General features: G+C 42.6%; 1 protein-coding gene across 2 annotated transcripts in view; it reads left to right on the plus strand.

Moving 5' to 3' along the window:
• The window catches only part of LOC146976121 (fibroblast growth factor 12-like), a 62,768-nt gene that overhangs the window by 7,373 nt on the left and 37,723 nt on the right, over nucleotides 1-17,672 (plus strand). The window contains exon 1 of one of the 2 annotated variants that reach the window (XM_085795638.1): nucleotides 14,490-14,769. The exons of the other annotated variant lie outside the window; for it this stretch is intronic. Within the exon in view, the coding sequence (XP_085651764.1) occupies nucleotides 14,664-14,769 (106 nt within the window). The 5' untranslated portion in view covers nucleotides 14,490-14,663. Of the gene's footprint in view, nucleotides 1-14,489; nucleotides 14,770-17,672 lie in introns of those variants that run through there. 2 annotated transcript variants of the gene reach the window in all.

Below are 17,672 nucleotides of genomic sequence, written 5' to 3' on the forward strand. Positions count from 1 at the left end.
GGTGCAGTGGCCTCACGCTGGGGGCTCGCTGTGTGGAGTCTTCATGCTCTGGGTTTCCTCTTGCTTCAGGTTAATTAGTGACTCTTAATTGTCCATAGGTGTTAGCTAATGAACCATATTCAGTGTTTGTTTAACTTCAAAAGCGACCAGAAAGATGAACCAATTAAGATTAGAAAAGACAAGATAACTGCTGGGACCATGTTTGTCTTTGTCTAACATTCAGTGACTTCACTGGTGGTGTTAAAGTGGAGCAGAGGTCCTCCATGTCCATGCTCTGTTTCCTCACAGCTACACTTACAGTTTCCAGTGGGTCCTTTGGTGTTTACCTTCTACACAACACAGAGGCAAATCTGCTGTATTAGCCTTCTCTCATGGGGCCACGTGGGTTTACAGCCTTGGTACGTGTCTTACGTTGATCACTACCAGTCATATTATATATATAGTCATCTATATTGACATTAGATTGAATTACTGTGAACAAGATTGTCAGCGCAGCACAGCTGCATGTTGCTCCTGCACTTCAAGACGCTGTCATTAACTTTTAACCTGCAAAGGCAGCAGTGCCACGACATTAAAGCAGAAGTAAGCGGAATGTTTGTGTTAATATAAGTCTTAAATAATTATATCTTCCGACAGCAATCACTAACATAGAGTGTTTGGTCTGAAACACGGGTCTGTCAGTCACTCTGCTCTGCTGTAAGCCGAGGAGAAAACTTCTTGTATACTTCCTTGTATCCTACAAGCTTTATCCAATGAGGAGAGAGAACGGCATGAAGGGCTGTGTGTGCAGCCAAGGGATGCGCGTGAATGTGGTGACGTAGGGACGAGGACCAATAGATTCACGACGAGGGCGGGAAATGCTAACTCCATCGGCTGACAAGAAGTTAGCCAAAACAACCGGATCGCTTACTTCTGCTTTAAAACAATAGTTATTTGCAGTTACTCTATTGAACAACCCCAAAGCATGAGCAAACAGGCTGTGTCCGTTCGCATCAAAGAGATGCGGCGTGCGCTGATAAGAGAGAGAGGAGAGTAGGATTGTAGGTCTGTTTGTATACAGGGCTCATGTATATCTCCCAGAAACATCTCTTAAATGCATGTTAGAGCCTTGATATCCAGCAAATCGCCTAACAACCCTCCAATCGCCAATACACAAACACGATTTGTTTACTGATCGTCCCAGGCCTAGACCAGACCGTTTCCTGGTCAAGGTCACGTACCAGATGATGGCCTCACTAGAACTTTCTACTTCTGTGCACTTGACCTGCTGCTCATGAAGCATGATCATCTCTTAGAAGAAGTGTAAGGAAACATGCAGATGAAGCACAAGAAGAAGAATCTCCTCATTTTATACAGAAGGCACATCTGATTTCACAACTGTGACTGTGTGATAGCCAGTCAGCTGAGAACAATACTGACCAATAGTGTGGATCCTCTGCTGGAGGACATGATAGAGACAGTGTCCACTGTCTGATTAGTGATGACAGATCATAAATAAAGTGTCATGCTAAACATCTTTTTGTTATCTTTGATCTGTCTTGATGCCTTTGCTACATCACAGCTGCACCACTGTAGTTCAGGCTGCAGTCTTCAGTCGTCATTATCTCATCTGCAGCTGGTCCACAGAGCAGCTGGATGCTTTCGCTTCAGAGTCCAGTTTAAAACCCTGCTCTTAATGGTTTGACTCCACTTGACATCACACACCTTGTTCTCATCCAGCACATTTCTTGTCCCTCTTACTAGAAGGTGGAACCACTTACACAGATTTAAAACCAAGCTAAAGACACTTATTTATTCACTGATTTCCTCGTTGTCAAGTCTGTGACTCTGTCTCAATCCCTGCTTATATATTGTGTCTCTTTGTGTTTTAGTGTACATTATCCTTTGCAGCACTTTGTTTTTGCTGTAGAAATAAGCTTTGCTTTCTTCACACCAACAGTCAAGGTCACAGGAGGAGACTGCAGTTCTTCAAAAAGTTGTTTGTTAAAAAAAAAAAAAACCTGTTCACAAATAAGCAATTTTTCCTAAGGAATGAGTAGGAGTCTTATACACTCTGTCCTGAGCGTCTGCACAGATTTCATGTATTTGTCCCAGTGCAGGTCAAAGGCCAAGAAACACAGCTGTGCGTTAATAAATGTCTTTGATCCGCCAGTTTTTGTTCGCTGATACAAACAACAGTAAGGGAAGAAAAGCCTAGGTTTTCTCTCTAAATGTTTTGACTCGGTGCTGCATGAAAAATAGCCAATTGGTTTATTCTCCAGATGTGACACAGTGTGTGTGTGTGTGTGTGCGTGTGTGCGTGACAGCTTCAGTTTCAGTGTGTGTTTATTTACAGCAGACAAATAAGTGTGGTGTTATATTGATTCTGGGATCAGATCCACAACGTTCAGGACTGTAGTGACCTACTGCCCAGAGTAACCTGAGACACTGACTGGACACACACACACACAGTGTCCCAGAGGAGGTGTGTGTTTCTTGTCGATTTCTGTTTGTGTTTCCATTCATCAGCCAAATACTGTCTACTGTGTGTGTGTGTGTCTGATTCAGGATGATTTACCTGAAATCACATGATAACACACATTACATATTTACTTTTACAATAACAATAACACACAGCCACTTGAAGGGGGTGGTGTGGGGGGTCTGGGCTATACAGTAAGCATCCACAGTGTCAAAAGAGAACGCTCTTGAACGCACCTTCAATCTGGGTCTCAATTTGCTCACAACACACAAGGTATTAATTCAGTTTCATTCAGTATTCAGGTCAAGATATGAATGAATTTCTCAGAGAACAGATCCATGTTCCCTTGTGTAGCTGGCAGAGGCCCACAACAGAGAGGTGGGACTTGTACTTCATTTATTTTCACCAACAGTTTATAGGATGCAGATGGGTCAGTAAATACATGTCAGCCTTCAGGCTGATCAGAGGAGCTGTGGACTAACTGGGTCACAGCTTCATATTAAAAGATCTTTTTTTTAATGAATCAATATCCCATTATTCAAGATGTATCTGGTATTCAGAGAATCACATTTGTCAGCCCATCAGGAAACTAAGATGATCACCAAAATATGTAAAATGACACAAGTGAACTTTTATCATCTTCTTGATTCAGCGTCAGCATGATCCAACATCTGAACCAATCATCTCTCAGACCAGGCATTTTCCATCATAACCATGCCATCCCATCTGACCTTTAACGCCAAGAACCCCAAACATCAGTTAACACATGACGAGACCTCAGTTATCAGCCACACACACACAAATGGACTACACAATCCCCTCCTCCACTGTGTGAGAGAAGGACATCAACAGCAGGAGATGCTGAGCTCAGCACTGACAGGCTGTCGGGTGTGTGTTCGCGTGTGTGTGTGCCCCTCCCTTTTTTATGGCCTTTTGTTCTCTGCACTGGTTCAGTCTCAGTCTCCATCCATCCTAAGAGTCATGGAGTCAGGTTTTCTTTTAATTCAAACTTGACAGTGCATTTTTATAAAAAGATTGTTGCTCTTCTTCTTACATCATACAGGCAGTTATAGCAGTGGGTGCTTCAGCCACACAAGGAAGCTGAAAATGATTCTTTTAAAATTTAAATGTGTGTTTCTTTCCGTTTTACAGCAGCTCATCTATAAATCATTTTACACAAGAAGAACTGAAATAATCTGATTATTGACAAAAAATTTATAATTTTGATAATAGTAATAATTGATTGTCTGTGTCAGTATGTGTGAGTCAGTCTTTGTCAGTGTTTCTCAGAGTTAAATGAAGTATTATGTCTACATTATCATTCTATAATAATATTACTAATCTTATTCATAAAAATGAAGCTGCATGGAGATTGACTTACCTTTCTGTATTGTGTAAACAGATTTAGTGACAGTGACGTTCACCCTGTCTTTTATATTTCATTTCTTAGTTACATTTGCAAACATAATGTAATTCATCCATTTATTACATTCTTTTAATGTGATTTTAACGTGAAATTAGATCATTTCTGAGTGAGTGAGTCTGCTATAAATTTGAACATTAGCAAAATGCACAGTATTGTAATCCTGCAAGTATCAGGATTTAAATACCACGGAATGAAACTGGACCCCAAATGCAGTTCAGTGAATTAGTGGTGCTTTATTTACAAAAGTGTGCGCTCTAAAATATACAGTGAGGTGACAGACAGCAAACAAAGACAATGACAGGGATCCAGGACAGGTGAAGGAGTCCAGGTGAGGGAAGATGCTGAGGCTGGGAGAGGCAAGGCCAGGGACAGGAAGGTGGCAGGGCTGGGAAACAAAAACACAAAGTTAGTCCAAGACAACGGTATAACACAATCGAAAAATTTGCTAATATCCAGAGACAATCAAAAGTCAAAGCCACAAGAAGACCATAGTAATAGGGAATGAGGCCGAGAGCATTACCACGAGGGTTGAAACAATGAACTGGTGGGGAGTGGAAGTTAATGCCAGGCTATGAACTGCAAGGAGGTGGACGTGAGTGGGAATCATCAGGCACATGTGATGCAGGTGTGTAGGAGAGTGAGCAGGAGACCGGTTGCCCCGCCCAGCCCTGGAAATGACAGACAGGGAAAACAAGACAATACAAACACCGACTGTAGGGAGGGGGAAAACACAGAGAGAGACAAAAGCTTGGCCAAATCCTGACAGCAAGACCACATGATAGAAGTTTTTCCTGGATATGTCATATTTCTCATAGATATATATAAGAAGACTAGATGACTCACCCACCGCTGCTGCCCAATGACACAGCGTAGCCAGTACGATGGCCATCGTGGGACGAGCAACTCTCTCCCTCAGAGCATTAAGCCTATGGTGCATGTTCTGCTATAATGACCATAGCTTGCTCAGTTTTTGTCCGATTTCAAAACGGTTTGATTTTTTATGAACGTCTATGCAGTTATGATGCAGCATACTTAAAATCACGGATCATTTTAATCATGTACTTTTTTTTGGTAAAAGTAACATTATAGTGACATTATGCAAATAGTTAAAGTATAGCTACATACTGATTTATTTTTCACAGAGTTATGAATAGTTTTTTTTAGTGAAGATGACTGGATCACCTATCTACTGCACTGTAACTGCAGCCAGAGTCAGAGCAATTTGCCCGTTCAAATATGGCCGACTGTGAGCTACGCCTGCGTGTAGTCCGATCCAACCCCTTGATATTTCTAGTCTCTGTCCAGAGTCATGTTACTCAATTCCACATTCCTATTGGCTCCAGTGGGTGTTGTAACAGCCAATCAGAGAGTCTGATTCAGAGGCGTGGCCTGTCTTCCCCAGTCAAGAGAAGTTGGTTTAAGTCGATTGTAGTGACAGAAAACAGACAGTGAGATGATACTAGTCACAAGCTTTGCAGATGATTTTTTAAAGATCACCCAAAAAACAACCCTTACTGTAACACTGCTCCAGAGAACGAGCAGAACTCATAAACACATGAAGACAGAAACTTCATCAATAACCCAAAGAGACAAATGCAATTCATTCATATAAAAATGAGCGGGGCAAAAAGGGTTTGTTTTTAGTTTGTTTGTGTGGCACTAATCACATTATACTGTACAGATGTCTGAGTGACATATAACTTAGTGATAAAGAAAAGGGGTTTGAAAAGATTTGGGGCCCACAGGGTTACAACAGTTACACTTCTGCAAATGATAGATGAGAATAAAGAGGCTCTGTTTAGAAGGACTTGAGGCTGTGTTAGATGAGTACTTTACAAACCAGAGCCAGGTGTGGAGAGGACGAAGATTGTATAATCTAAACTCTGAGGCTTGTAATGAGTCTTTGACTCATCATATTGCTTTATCCACCAGTGCCCTTGATTTTCCATTATTCTCTTGTCCATTATAAATAATTGGTGCAGAGCTCAGCTGTATGACACACATATCTGAAAACACGCAGGCAGACAGCTGCTGTAAGATGGTGAAGGAATAGTAATACTGTATGTTTGAAGGTCATTATTACTTATGACAGATTATTTCAGTCACTGGCTGTAAAACATTAAATATGCTTAATATATTATTATTTATAGAAAGTAGAGGGTCAAATCACAGCTGTGTGATTTATCTGCTCACTATATACAGCGTTATCTGTCAGTCCCTCTGTTACGTGCTGATTGGTTTCCTGATTCAGGTGGTTGGTGTTGTAGTGTTGTTGGCTTCTCTTTAGGCCTGATGTTTATTTTAATAGGAACAGTAGCACAGTAGATTGACAGTAAAGCACCTCAGATAATGAATAGCATGGACAATCTTACTTTGACCAATGATCTACATTGCACATGTAGACCAGGCCACGTTAACTGTTGAACAGCTGGCCTGCTAACAGATGGAGCTAACAGCTGGAGCTCCGAAGCCTACGTCAGTTTTGTGTAGCCCCACATGAACCTGATCTCCACCTGAGCAGAACCACAACCACCGTCTCCTGCTGCTGCCCAAGAGTTACTCCATAGGCCCAGAGAGATGCGTGGCTGCAGGCAGAGGGACAGGAAGCTGGACGACCGCAACTGAGCTTTCAAATTAAAGTACATATAGCACCTCATCAATAAATAACAGCTGTATGGACAAACAGTCTATAAGCAAAAACTGTGATTGGTTGTGATACAGTTTGTGGAGGACATAGGAGAGCATAGCAACAGACAAACATCTAAAAGAGGAGTCAAAATATGAATCAAACTTCCAGTTAGGACTTTCAAAATAAAATCAGAGCGAGCTTGGATCGGATTGGACATGGTCGGATTCAGATCATGAGTCAGAACATGATCATTATATTGTTCCTCACTGGTTCACCTGCAGAGGACGGATCATAAAGGTTCAGTTCTAACAGCAGCAGCCTGGGTTTGACTCTCACCGTTTGCTGGTTTGCTGCATCATCCCCTCTCTCTCCCAATGTTATTAGAATAAAGGCGAACAAATACCTTGAAAAAAAAAAGATTGTCATATGATCTTTTTGTCAGATTAATTTGCGTCTGTGTGAGAAGTTTGAGTCTGTGCTGCTGTTCACCACAGAACCTGCAGTGCTCACCTCTCAGTGCTACATCATTAGCATGGAGCCTAATATCACTCATTATAATCGATGCTAGTGTTGGAACGTGGCTAATGGTTACAGTGATAAGTGATGATGTCGTCCAGATTCCCATAATGCAACCTTTGTTGACGGACAGGACGGTCTATAAAAATGAGGTGTGGTCCTTTAAGAGCATTGCCATGGAGACAGTGCGGATGGGCGAGAGAAAAAGCAAATGAGTGTGTGTGCCGGAGAGAGAGGAGGAGAGTGAACGAGTGAGCATACCCTTAAAGTGTATCGTCATGTGGAGAGAGAGTCGGCAGACCTCTCAGTTATTTATGAGGCTCTTCTGAAAATGGTCTCTCACACTCACACAGACACACACATATTGGCTGTGTTGTAGATCTAGGTTGATGAACCATAATGTTGTGCTGCTCTGTGGCTGCAGCACCATGGATGTCTCTGCTGCATTCACACTCCCGTTAGCTCCAGCTTCATCTCCATCCACACACACCGTCTGTGGAAGCACTTGCCACCTTGTCAGAATAAAAGTCCCCACCTGGAGCCTTTGACCTCTTTGTATGTGACAGGAAATTAAAGAGTCTGAAGAGCTGAAGTGAAACCTGAACGTCCAGGTTCTGACCCACAACCTCATTAAAAATCCCACTGACATTAATAGTACAAAGTACAAAGTAAACTCCAGGAACTCACTTTATTATTGATGAAATAAATGCTGGATGGGACATGGTGGAAGGGAAGCAAAGCTGTGAGCAGATCTCCTGTAACTTACCTGGTCGGTGGAAGAAAAAAACAAAACAGTGGTCGTTGCAGTTTCTTACTGTCATTCAATTTCAGGTTTAGACTCACCGCAGCAGTGTGTTGGTCTGTCTTTCTTGACACATGCCCACTCCCCTTGTCTGTCTGTGGCTCTCTGATGACGGCATAGCTTAGTATAGTGGTGTTCTCAAGGGTGGGGGTGGAGGTATAGTCTCTGGATGATGCTGCAACTCCTCAGTTTCCTTTACTCATATACTGTACACATTGTTGTGGAGTAGAGGTCAGCCATACACACATCCACACACAGCTGCAGTCCAGAGGAGACTCAGTCTATCAACAATGTTACTGTGGGACAGACTCAGGAGACTCTTGTAGTTTTACCTGCGGCACTAGTGTCCTGAGTGTTTTCCTGTAGGTACAGTGAAGGTAACACAGCAGTGCCCGACTCTATTTATAGCTGATGAAGTTCAAATCATGAGAAGCTTCATTTCCACCTTCAGTCCATCAAACATGTTCAAACTAAAATACTTCAGCAGTGTGTTCAGCCATGTTTGTCTGATGTGCGTGTGTGATGGCATAAACACAATCGGTGGAGAAACCTCCATGATCTGTCTGATGATCAGCAAGTCTGAGTTCTGTGTTTGGACTTGAATGCTGCACAAAAATTGATTTAATGTTAATTTATGTTCACATTTTTCCAGTGTGTGTGTTAGAGAGATAGGGAGCCTTCAGGTGAGAGTATAGAGTATATACACACATGCACTGTTTTGATGGGCTGTGAGGATTTTACTGTCCCACCCACACTGCTGCATAGCTGCTCCCTTGCTTTACACAAGCAAGCACACACACACACACACACACACACACACACACACACACACACACATACATACACACATATATTATATATATATATATATTGCAGTAATCCTATAAAAATTCTATACATGAAGTGAGCTGGACAAAACGAGAAGCAGTGATACAGGTACTTATGGGGATGGGGGCATCATCCCCTTCCCCTCTGTCACGCCCTGATGCTGTGTCCTCTGCTGCTGCCTGCCCCCTGCTGGTCAGACTAAGAACAGACTCTGCAGTGACACAGCTGCATCACACATCAGTATCTGTGTCCGAGTCCAGCTGCTGTCCTCTCACTAAGACACCATGTGATGGTCAGGTTCATGATGATGATGATGATGTCATGATGATGTATCATACAAATATATAATTATGAACGCAAACAGAATCACAAACATTCAAATAGACAATAAAGAAAAATAAAGTCAGGGAAGATTTTCACAAGAAAAAAAAGACTGTAAAGAATGTTGTGCATCATTAAAGCCCAGTTGGCTCCAACCCCCTTGACCCTGGCCTGCACACATGTGACGATGGATGGACGGATGGATCTTTTGAGTGTATGTACACATCATTTTTCACAGTGATCCAAGATACATTAAACATAGAAGAAAAATGACCATTCTCATGTAACTTCATTCATTACCATCTCAGGTTTTTCTCTGTGTTTACACAGAAATAAGACTGAAATTTGGCATTTCTTAAACAGAAATAACTGTGTTTGTCTTAAGCATCATTTAATGTCATTATTTATTATGAGTAATGTGGTGAACTGTTTCATCCTTAATATTAATAATGGGGCCTCATTAACAATCTCTCCTCCTAGTAAATTAAATTGAGGGTAAAACAGGTCTTTACATTCAGAGTGATTGTACTCTAAATGTGTGTTTGATCACTTGTGGTGCAAACTATGTTTTTATGCAAACTGATAAAGGGAGAGTCGTCATCCATTCACGGCTGATTGTGGGAGTGGAAATGAGGCTTATGCACATGTGCCCAATTTCTCAATGAGTGAATTATAGAAGAAAATGTGGTGCTTGATTCTGATGAAAAGAAAATATTTCTGCTTTTGTGTGTATCCTACTTCAAGAATCCAAACAGCTGTGTGACTCTGCAGGCTGCAGCTGTTTCTAACTGTCTGAATATTTATAACAACAACAACAACAACAACAACAACAACAACAACAACAACAACAACAACAACAACAACAACAATGGCTGGTAACTGAGCAGATACAGGTTTACATTTAGAGACCGTTTACGTTTTTCATCACATCTTTGGATATTTCTTATAGACAAATCTAGAGCATAACAATTAATCTACAAAGTATCAACAACTATTGTAGTGATGTAAACTCTGATAAAGGATGCACAGAGTCTGTCATACTGCAGAGAAGAAGCTCTAATGTACATCAGTGCACTAACTGCTGCTCAGGTATTGATCCTGATATCACATTTGAAATATTCATCATCACTTTACATCCATTAGCGCCATCACTGAGTGTGATAGAGCTCTGATGTGACAGCAGAGATGGGTCCATATCCCACTCTACTCTCATCCACTTTAGTTTATTACCTCCGCTCAGGAAGTCAGCTTGTCTGTTTGTTTGTTGTTTGTTGTCAGCAGTTTTTAATACTCAGCTGATTTGACCAAACTGTTCAGTGGCGAGTGTCAAAGTCCCATCCAGAGATAAACTGTTTTGGTGCTGAACTCAGATTTTTAAAGAGGAAGTATGCAAGATTTTCACCTTTATTAAACAGCTTCGGAGTATAATTGTAGTGGTTAAATTGGTTGTTATGGGGTGAATGGAGGCTCTCTGCCTTCCACCTACTGTAGGGTCTCTTGGCCAAAACAACAACCTTGTAAAATCAGCACCTCCGACCTGGTGTCCCTGATTTTTTCGTCTTGTGTGAAACATGGACTGCTTGGGACATGGACTGCCTTCTTGCCGGCCTTGTTTGAAAACAAATGCACATGGGGCGGGGGGTAGTGGTGAGTTTTTACGACAGTGAAATTATGTCCAACAAAAAGGGGCCAAAACAGGGAAAAAGTGACCAACTTGCAAAGTTCCCCTTTAAAAAAAAACATTGCCCTAAACATCATTTCCATTTGATTTTCTGAGAATAAACCCAGGATCTTAATGTATCAAAATCTGACTATTAATCTAATCTACATTAATCTATGAGTTTTAATTAAATTTGTACATTTTGATAATAATTTGGATCTAGTTTGTATCATTATTATAAGAGCTGAACAGACGTGTAAGATTGTTTTAGTTTGGCAGAGGTTTTTCTCCACTGGAGAACCTGCAAAGGACATTATTATTATTTATATCCACACAGGCCTTGGGTGGGACAACCCACCAATCTTGTAGTCCTGAGCCAGTAAGGAGGAGAGGAAGGAAAGAGCTTGTTATTTCCCAGGACACATTAACGACACAGGAAGAGTACAAGGTCAAGGTGACAGTGCAGGGGCAGGAGGGACACTCAATATTGATCAAGAGATATTTCAGTTACGATTCTGTGATTCTGAAATCAAACTTTTACATTACAAATGGATACTAAGGAAGTAAGTTTGTTTATTTGACCTGGTCAAGAGTTTATGAGATGTATGAACCGGCACACACAGCTTCTTCTTACATTTAACTTGTATCTTTTGTGCTGTTAGTAGTTAGCTGTAGTTATAGTTCCCAGGTGTCTTGAAGACATGTCTGTGACATGCTGTTATGGTCAAATTACCCCGAGGATCAAACATCACAGCTGTCTTTTCATCTGCTCAAAATGTCCCTGTTCAGAATGACTGGTTTCAGTGCCTGTCCATTTAAATGCAAATGAACCACTGCTCACCGTGCCCCGCCCCTTCTACCACAGGTAGGGGTGGTAATATGCAAATTCGAAAACTAATGACATCATAGGATGACGACTGAAGGAACAGCTCGCAAAACCACATGGATTTTAACCTCGGGAGCAAGCAAATTACAGATTTCTTTGTCAATTCTCACATTTTGGGGGCCCAAAGGCAAGCCAAACACACAAATATACAGCATGTTATCCCCAAAGAAGTTTAAATCAAAAGCAACTGGACTTGGTTTTGCTTGCTGCTTTTGCTGCTTGTTGCTTTTGATTTAAACTTCTTTGGGGATAACGATGACCTGGACAAATGAGAATATTCACAGGCATACAGTATGTTAAAGAGCCTTCAAAAAGTGATATTTCCATACTATGGAAATATCTACCCTACTACTACTTAACTACCCTTTCATTAACTGTGCAGCTCAGAGGCTACCAGCACTTTTAAGGTGGAATGATCAAAATACATCTTAAATGTCAATATGCCAGTTTTTATTAGGTCATCATGATATGCTCTATGCTTAAGTGATCATATTCAAGTGCTTTAAAGCAGAAGTAAGTGGTCCGGTCGTTTTCGCTAATGCTGCGTTCCAGGCAGGCTTTTGAAATCGTAAATTACAGCTTCAAGTCACAACTTACGACTTTGTAGCGTTTCAGGCAACCCACTCGTGTTTTTCCGACCTGTTTTACCGGTGAAAGTCACTATAACGGCCACTCATAACTTCCGACCGGTGAACTCGTACCAGATCGAACTGGTACCACTTCATGGTCGGAAAAATACGAGTTTCCTTGAACGCACCATAACAGTCCTCGTCCCTACGTCGCCACATTCACGGCGTTCCTTGGCTGCACACACAGCCCTGCATGCCGTTCTCTCTCCTCATTGGATAAAAACTGTAGGATACGATAAATGTTTTCTCCTCGGCTCAGAGCAGAGCAGAGTGACTGAGAGACCCGTGTTTCAGACCAAACACTCCATGTAAGTGATTGCTGTCGGAAGATATAACTATTTAAGACTTATATTAACACAAATATATCACTTACTTCTGCTTTAAATGTAGATAAGTATTAACCAGGTATCAGGCATCAGCTTGGCTATATTCAAAATATAAACCACCTTGTGCTGCTGTTACTGTTGAAATCTCCATTTATGAGATAAGAAACCTGATAACATGGCAGATGTTTGATGCCTGACAAGTCCAACTGCAGGGATTAACCCACCAATTCTCCATCAGAGCTGCAACACATTCACACACACTGACACACTCAGTGGTGACCAGCCAGCTCAGTTTGAACTTGTGTCTTTGCTCTTTGAACTTGTTTGTATGAAGTTTGTTCACATTGAACTGGTCGTGTTCAAACACGTTTTTCCCAACATGGCTTCCAGAGTTTGTAAATGTTAAACCTCAGCTTGGTGTTTCAGTGTGAAACTGGTAATAAGGTTCAGAGACTGAGCGGCAACAAAAGCAAGACAAACATCAGTCTTCTTCTCTCTTCACTCTGGATTCATGTTGGAGTGATACGTTTCTGGCTGCAGTCTACAGACCCAGGTCCTCACTGTGTGAACTCAGGATCTCTAACTGTGTAAGTCAGGTTGTTGGTCTCTGATATAAATAGTCATGTTCACCCTCCACGCCCTCATATTTACACTCTCAGAATAACCCCTCTCCTGTTACTGCAGGATCACATGTACACACAGACCTGAACCCAGAGCAGGACTCCGAGTCCACACCTCAGCACAGACCTGAACACAGACTTGATCCCAGATTAGGACTCCAGACCTAAACAAAGACCTGAACCCAGAGGACCAAGGGTGCCCAGACTCTGTACAGCAATAATAATAATAATGGCTTACATTTATATAGCGCCTTTTTAACGATACGTTTTACAGAAACCATTATTCACTCATACAGCATTCACGCCAGTGGTGGTAAGCTATGTCTGTAGACTGACTGACTGAAGTGTGGCTGCCATTGTGCGCCAAACGGTCCCTTTGACCACCACCAGACACACAGCCGACAGCATCATCTAATGCTGGTCTGTGCTGCACTGAGCTGTGGTCAATCTGTCCATCACTGAGAGGTGAGATTGAGTCATTAATGGCAGATCCAAGGTCAGTTTTCAGTTCACATCACTGACAGACACTGTGCAGTAGAGACATCAGGGGTTATGTAGTGTGTGACTGGAGGCTGTGTAGTGTGTGACTGGAGGTTGTGTAGTGTGTGACTGGAGGTTGTGTATTGTGTGACTGGAGGCTGTGTAGTGTGTGTGACTGGAGGCTGTGTAGTGTGTGACTGGAGGTTGTGTATTGTGTGACTGGAGGCTGTGTAGTGTGTGTGACTGGAGGTTGTGTAGTGTGTGTGACTGGAGGCTGTGTAGTGTGTGTGACTGGAGGCTGTGTAGTGTGTGTGACTGGAGGCTGTGTAGTGTGTGACTGGAGGCTGTGTAGTGTGTGCGACTGGAGGCTGTGTAGTGTGTGCGACTGGAGGCTGTGTAGTGTGTGACTGGAGGTTGTGTAGTGTGTGCGACTGGAGGCTGTGTAGTGTGTGCGACTGGAGGCTGTGTAGTGTGTGACTGGAGGCTGTGTAGTGTGTGACTGGAGGTTGTATAGTGTGTGACTGGAGGTTGTATAGTGTGTGCGACTGGAGGCTGTGCTGCAATAAATTTTATGTGGAGCATCAGGCGCTTGAACTATGTGAAATGATTCACGCTCATGACAGGAATATATTTTGTCTCAGCACTCTTATGACAACAGACACACGGTTGATATGCGCAGCTGCTGAATCAAAGCCAGGACTCTGTCTGATTAGAGGACCACCTCACCTGGACAGAGACACTCAGAGTCCAGGACGACCAGGTTTAGGGAGGAGTCCCCTCTGCTTCCTGCTGGTGTCTGTGTCTGTGTGGCTGTAGCTCCGTGTCAGTGACAGCAGCAGGGTGCTGTGTCGTCACATGGGCGTGAGCTCTCAGAGGTATGCGCACCAGAGGCTGGATTGACCCGTGTGAACCTCCTCTGACTGTTAAACTACCTCTCTGCTCGCTGAGGCGACTGCTCATTGATTATCTTCCTCACTGAGTGATTAACTGACTGATTGAGTGACTGATTAGTTAACTGCTGGAGGACTCTTCTTCTCCTCTGAGATTGGTCTTTGAGCTCAGTCAGGTTTGTGGGCACGATGACCCGTTACTGCAGCCTGTTCCGTCGCCTGCTGTCAGGGGACAGTAAAGGCGAGGAGGAAGACGAGGAGGAAGGCAGCGTTCACAAAGAGAGCAGCCAGCAGGGTGAGTCCACTCCGCACCGCCATGCTGGGCTTTACTTACCTCTGCTGATGCCCTAAAGGAAATCTACCTGCAACAGAGAGTACTCAAGATTTAATGATGTGTTAACTTAACATTGATACCAGCAACAACAGAGGCAGATACCAGCAGTATGGGCTGGTGTACTTTAACGTCAGAGTTAGTTTGACTTGTCTGCTTGTCTTTGATTTTTCAGTTGTCAAGTTGAATCTCTTCACACACAAAACCATGGCGTATAATCATGAAGTGAATACATGAATAACAGTGGTGACAGTGAGGTAACAAGAAATTGAATAGATTAAATGTCTCACACAGTATAAAGGTAGATGCTCATGTGTTCTGTGATTATAGCAGGTCTACTGTAGGTTCTATATTAATACTGAGGAAATATCAAAGCCTCAGTCCACAGAGAAACGCCTTAAAACCAGCCGTCAGGACTTCCTGTGACTTTGTGATGTCATAACAAAACACTTCACTTCTCTCAGCCACGACCCAAGCCCCACCCACCTGAACCCACCATTAAAGAGGAACCATGCTACATTTTACCTTAATTAAACAGCTTCAGAGTAATTGTGAAGGTTTAATATATGACTTGTAACTTGTTACAGGGAGAATGGAGGCTCTCTGCCTTTCACATAGTGTCACTTGGCCACCAACCAACCCTGCAAAATCAGTGCTACTGACCTGGTGTCGCAACTCTCGTCTATGCACAGACTTATGACAGATAAGACTACAAAAATATACACGTTGTAACATCGTATATATGATATGTAAGGGATAATGTATAGTTCGGAGGTTGTTATGGAGAAATAAACCCCGACAGGTTGTATGGAATTCAACCTGAAGGGGTTTATTTCTCCATAACAACCGACCAACTATACATTATCCCGCTTATTACATGGTTTACGAGTGAAATAATTAATTTGAAACATAATGTTGATCAAAATACGACTTTCATCGATTTAAAATTGCATAATTTAGTGAATCTGCAAGACCGGTCACTTCCGCTGTTTTGCTGAGCCTCCTCCCGGTCGTGCATTTGAAGCCTTTGATAATCAATAAGCGGATCGATGGATTACCATACACGTGTTACGATGTGTGTATTGTGTGTAGTCATATCTGTCATAAACAAGAGATTAACTTGTTACTTACTGTTTACGGGGTGCGTTTGTGTCGCGGAGCCGCGGTGCCACCGAGACGAGAGGAGAGCTGTGACACCGGGTCACAGGCTCTGATCGCAGGTTTGGTTTCCAGCTGCAGCAGCGATGTGAAAAGAGCCTCCACTCTCCCTGTAACAGGTTACAAGTCATTTATTTAACATCACTATTAGTCCGAAGCTGTTTAATGACGGTAAAAATGAAACATACGGTAAATATCATGCATAGTTTCTCTTTTCTGTGCTGCGCTGATCAGAGCGGCGTCCCTAGCAACGGTCTGTTATACTTGACAACGGTCATTATTCAGAAATAACAGAACGCAGCAATGGACCAATCAGAGAGCAGCATCCAATAGAGCCGTGTAAATAACGTTATCCACCGCCCCATGGATTGCTGTCTCGCCGGCTTCGTTAAAAACAATTGCACATGGCCGGGAGGAGGGTTAGCAAAACAGCGAAAAAGACCTGCATAGTTCCCCTTTAAACCTTTCATGATTTGGTTTTTCTGGGTGTTTACCTGAAAACTCACTCAGTGCGTGTGCTCAATGCACAGCTAAGTCGAGCTACAGTATGCTCAAAGCTCGAGTTGAGCATCTCATCAGAATTCTGTCCTTGTCCAAGTTTACATGCAAAGGGGGACATCATAGCGTGGTGAATGTGCAGGTCACAACTTGTCCACGAGATTGTTTTGGAGTTGTTGGATTGTGTATTTAGTTTGATGAGGGAAACGTGGAAATACTGTGCGCCTCCGTCTCTGCCTGGCCGGTCTCAAAACAGCTTGCACCAATAATTAAAGGTAATGAACCTACCCCTAAGACTATGGAGATTATGGCAATAGGCGAATTTGCCAAAATGTTGAAATATCCCTTTAAGAGATTAAAACAGACATGGGAGAGTTTAATTTAAAAGCAGTTTCACGATAAATCAGAATCAGCTGTGATGATCTGATGCCAAAGTTTTTGGTCACAATAAAATATACAGTATATGGACAATGCTAATGTAGCCTACAGTACACACAACTCCATAAGGACAGGTAGCCTGGATAAGCAGTGGAAAACAGTTTGTATCTGTTTTTAATGTTTCTGTGTGTTTTCACAGTGTGTAAATATTTCGAGCTCTGTGGTTGCTCAGTGAACACAATGGCTGGAACAAACTCAGTGTGTCTGTGTGCAGGTGCTGTGAGGCAACAGCAGACAACATGCAAATAATTGACAAGAACATGCAAATATACATGAATAGTTTATCCACAGTGTGTCCCAGTGCAGGGCGGTGACCTCTCCACAGTCAATTGTACAGAGGGACACAAATGTTGTGGAGGAGATTGGCTGTTCGCAGTAAAATCATCAGGCTACAAGTCATGAAACAAAGGCTCCTGTACTTTGATGGGAGTTTTATAGCAGCATGGAGCTGGATCAAATTATTATTTAATGTCAAGAAATGTTGCTATGCAGTCACTTGTCTTCCTGCTTGGTTGTGGACTCAGCTTTTGCTCAGGTTGGCTTGAAAGACACAGTGCTGCACTGTGCTTTCACAATACACTACACACTTCACACTGCACACATTACACACTACAGTACACTACAGAAGTGGACACTGTAAGAAGTTATTCTCAGGCTGTAGGTTTGTAAGTGTAGGTGTATACAGACTGTTGTAGGTGCTGAGCTCTGGTCCCCCTACCTCCACCGCCCCCTCCTCCTCTTCCTTCTCTTCCTCCTCTTCCTTCTCCTCTTCC

Source organism: Trachurus japonicus, chromosome 13 (genome assembly GCF_045865225.1).
Source record: "Trachurus japonicus isolate A0001 chromosome 13, Traja_1.0".
Classification (NCBI taxonomy): Eukaryota; Metazoa; Chordata; class Actinopteri; order Carangiformes; family Carangidae; genus Trachurus; species Trachurus japonicus.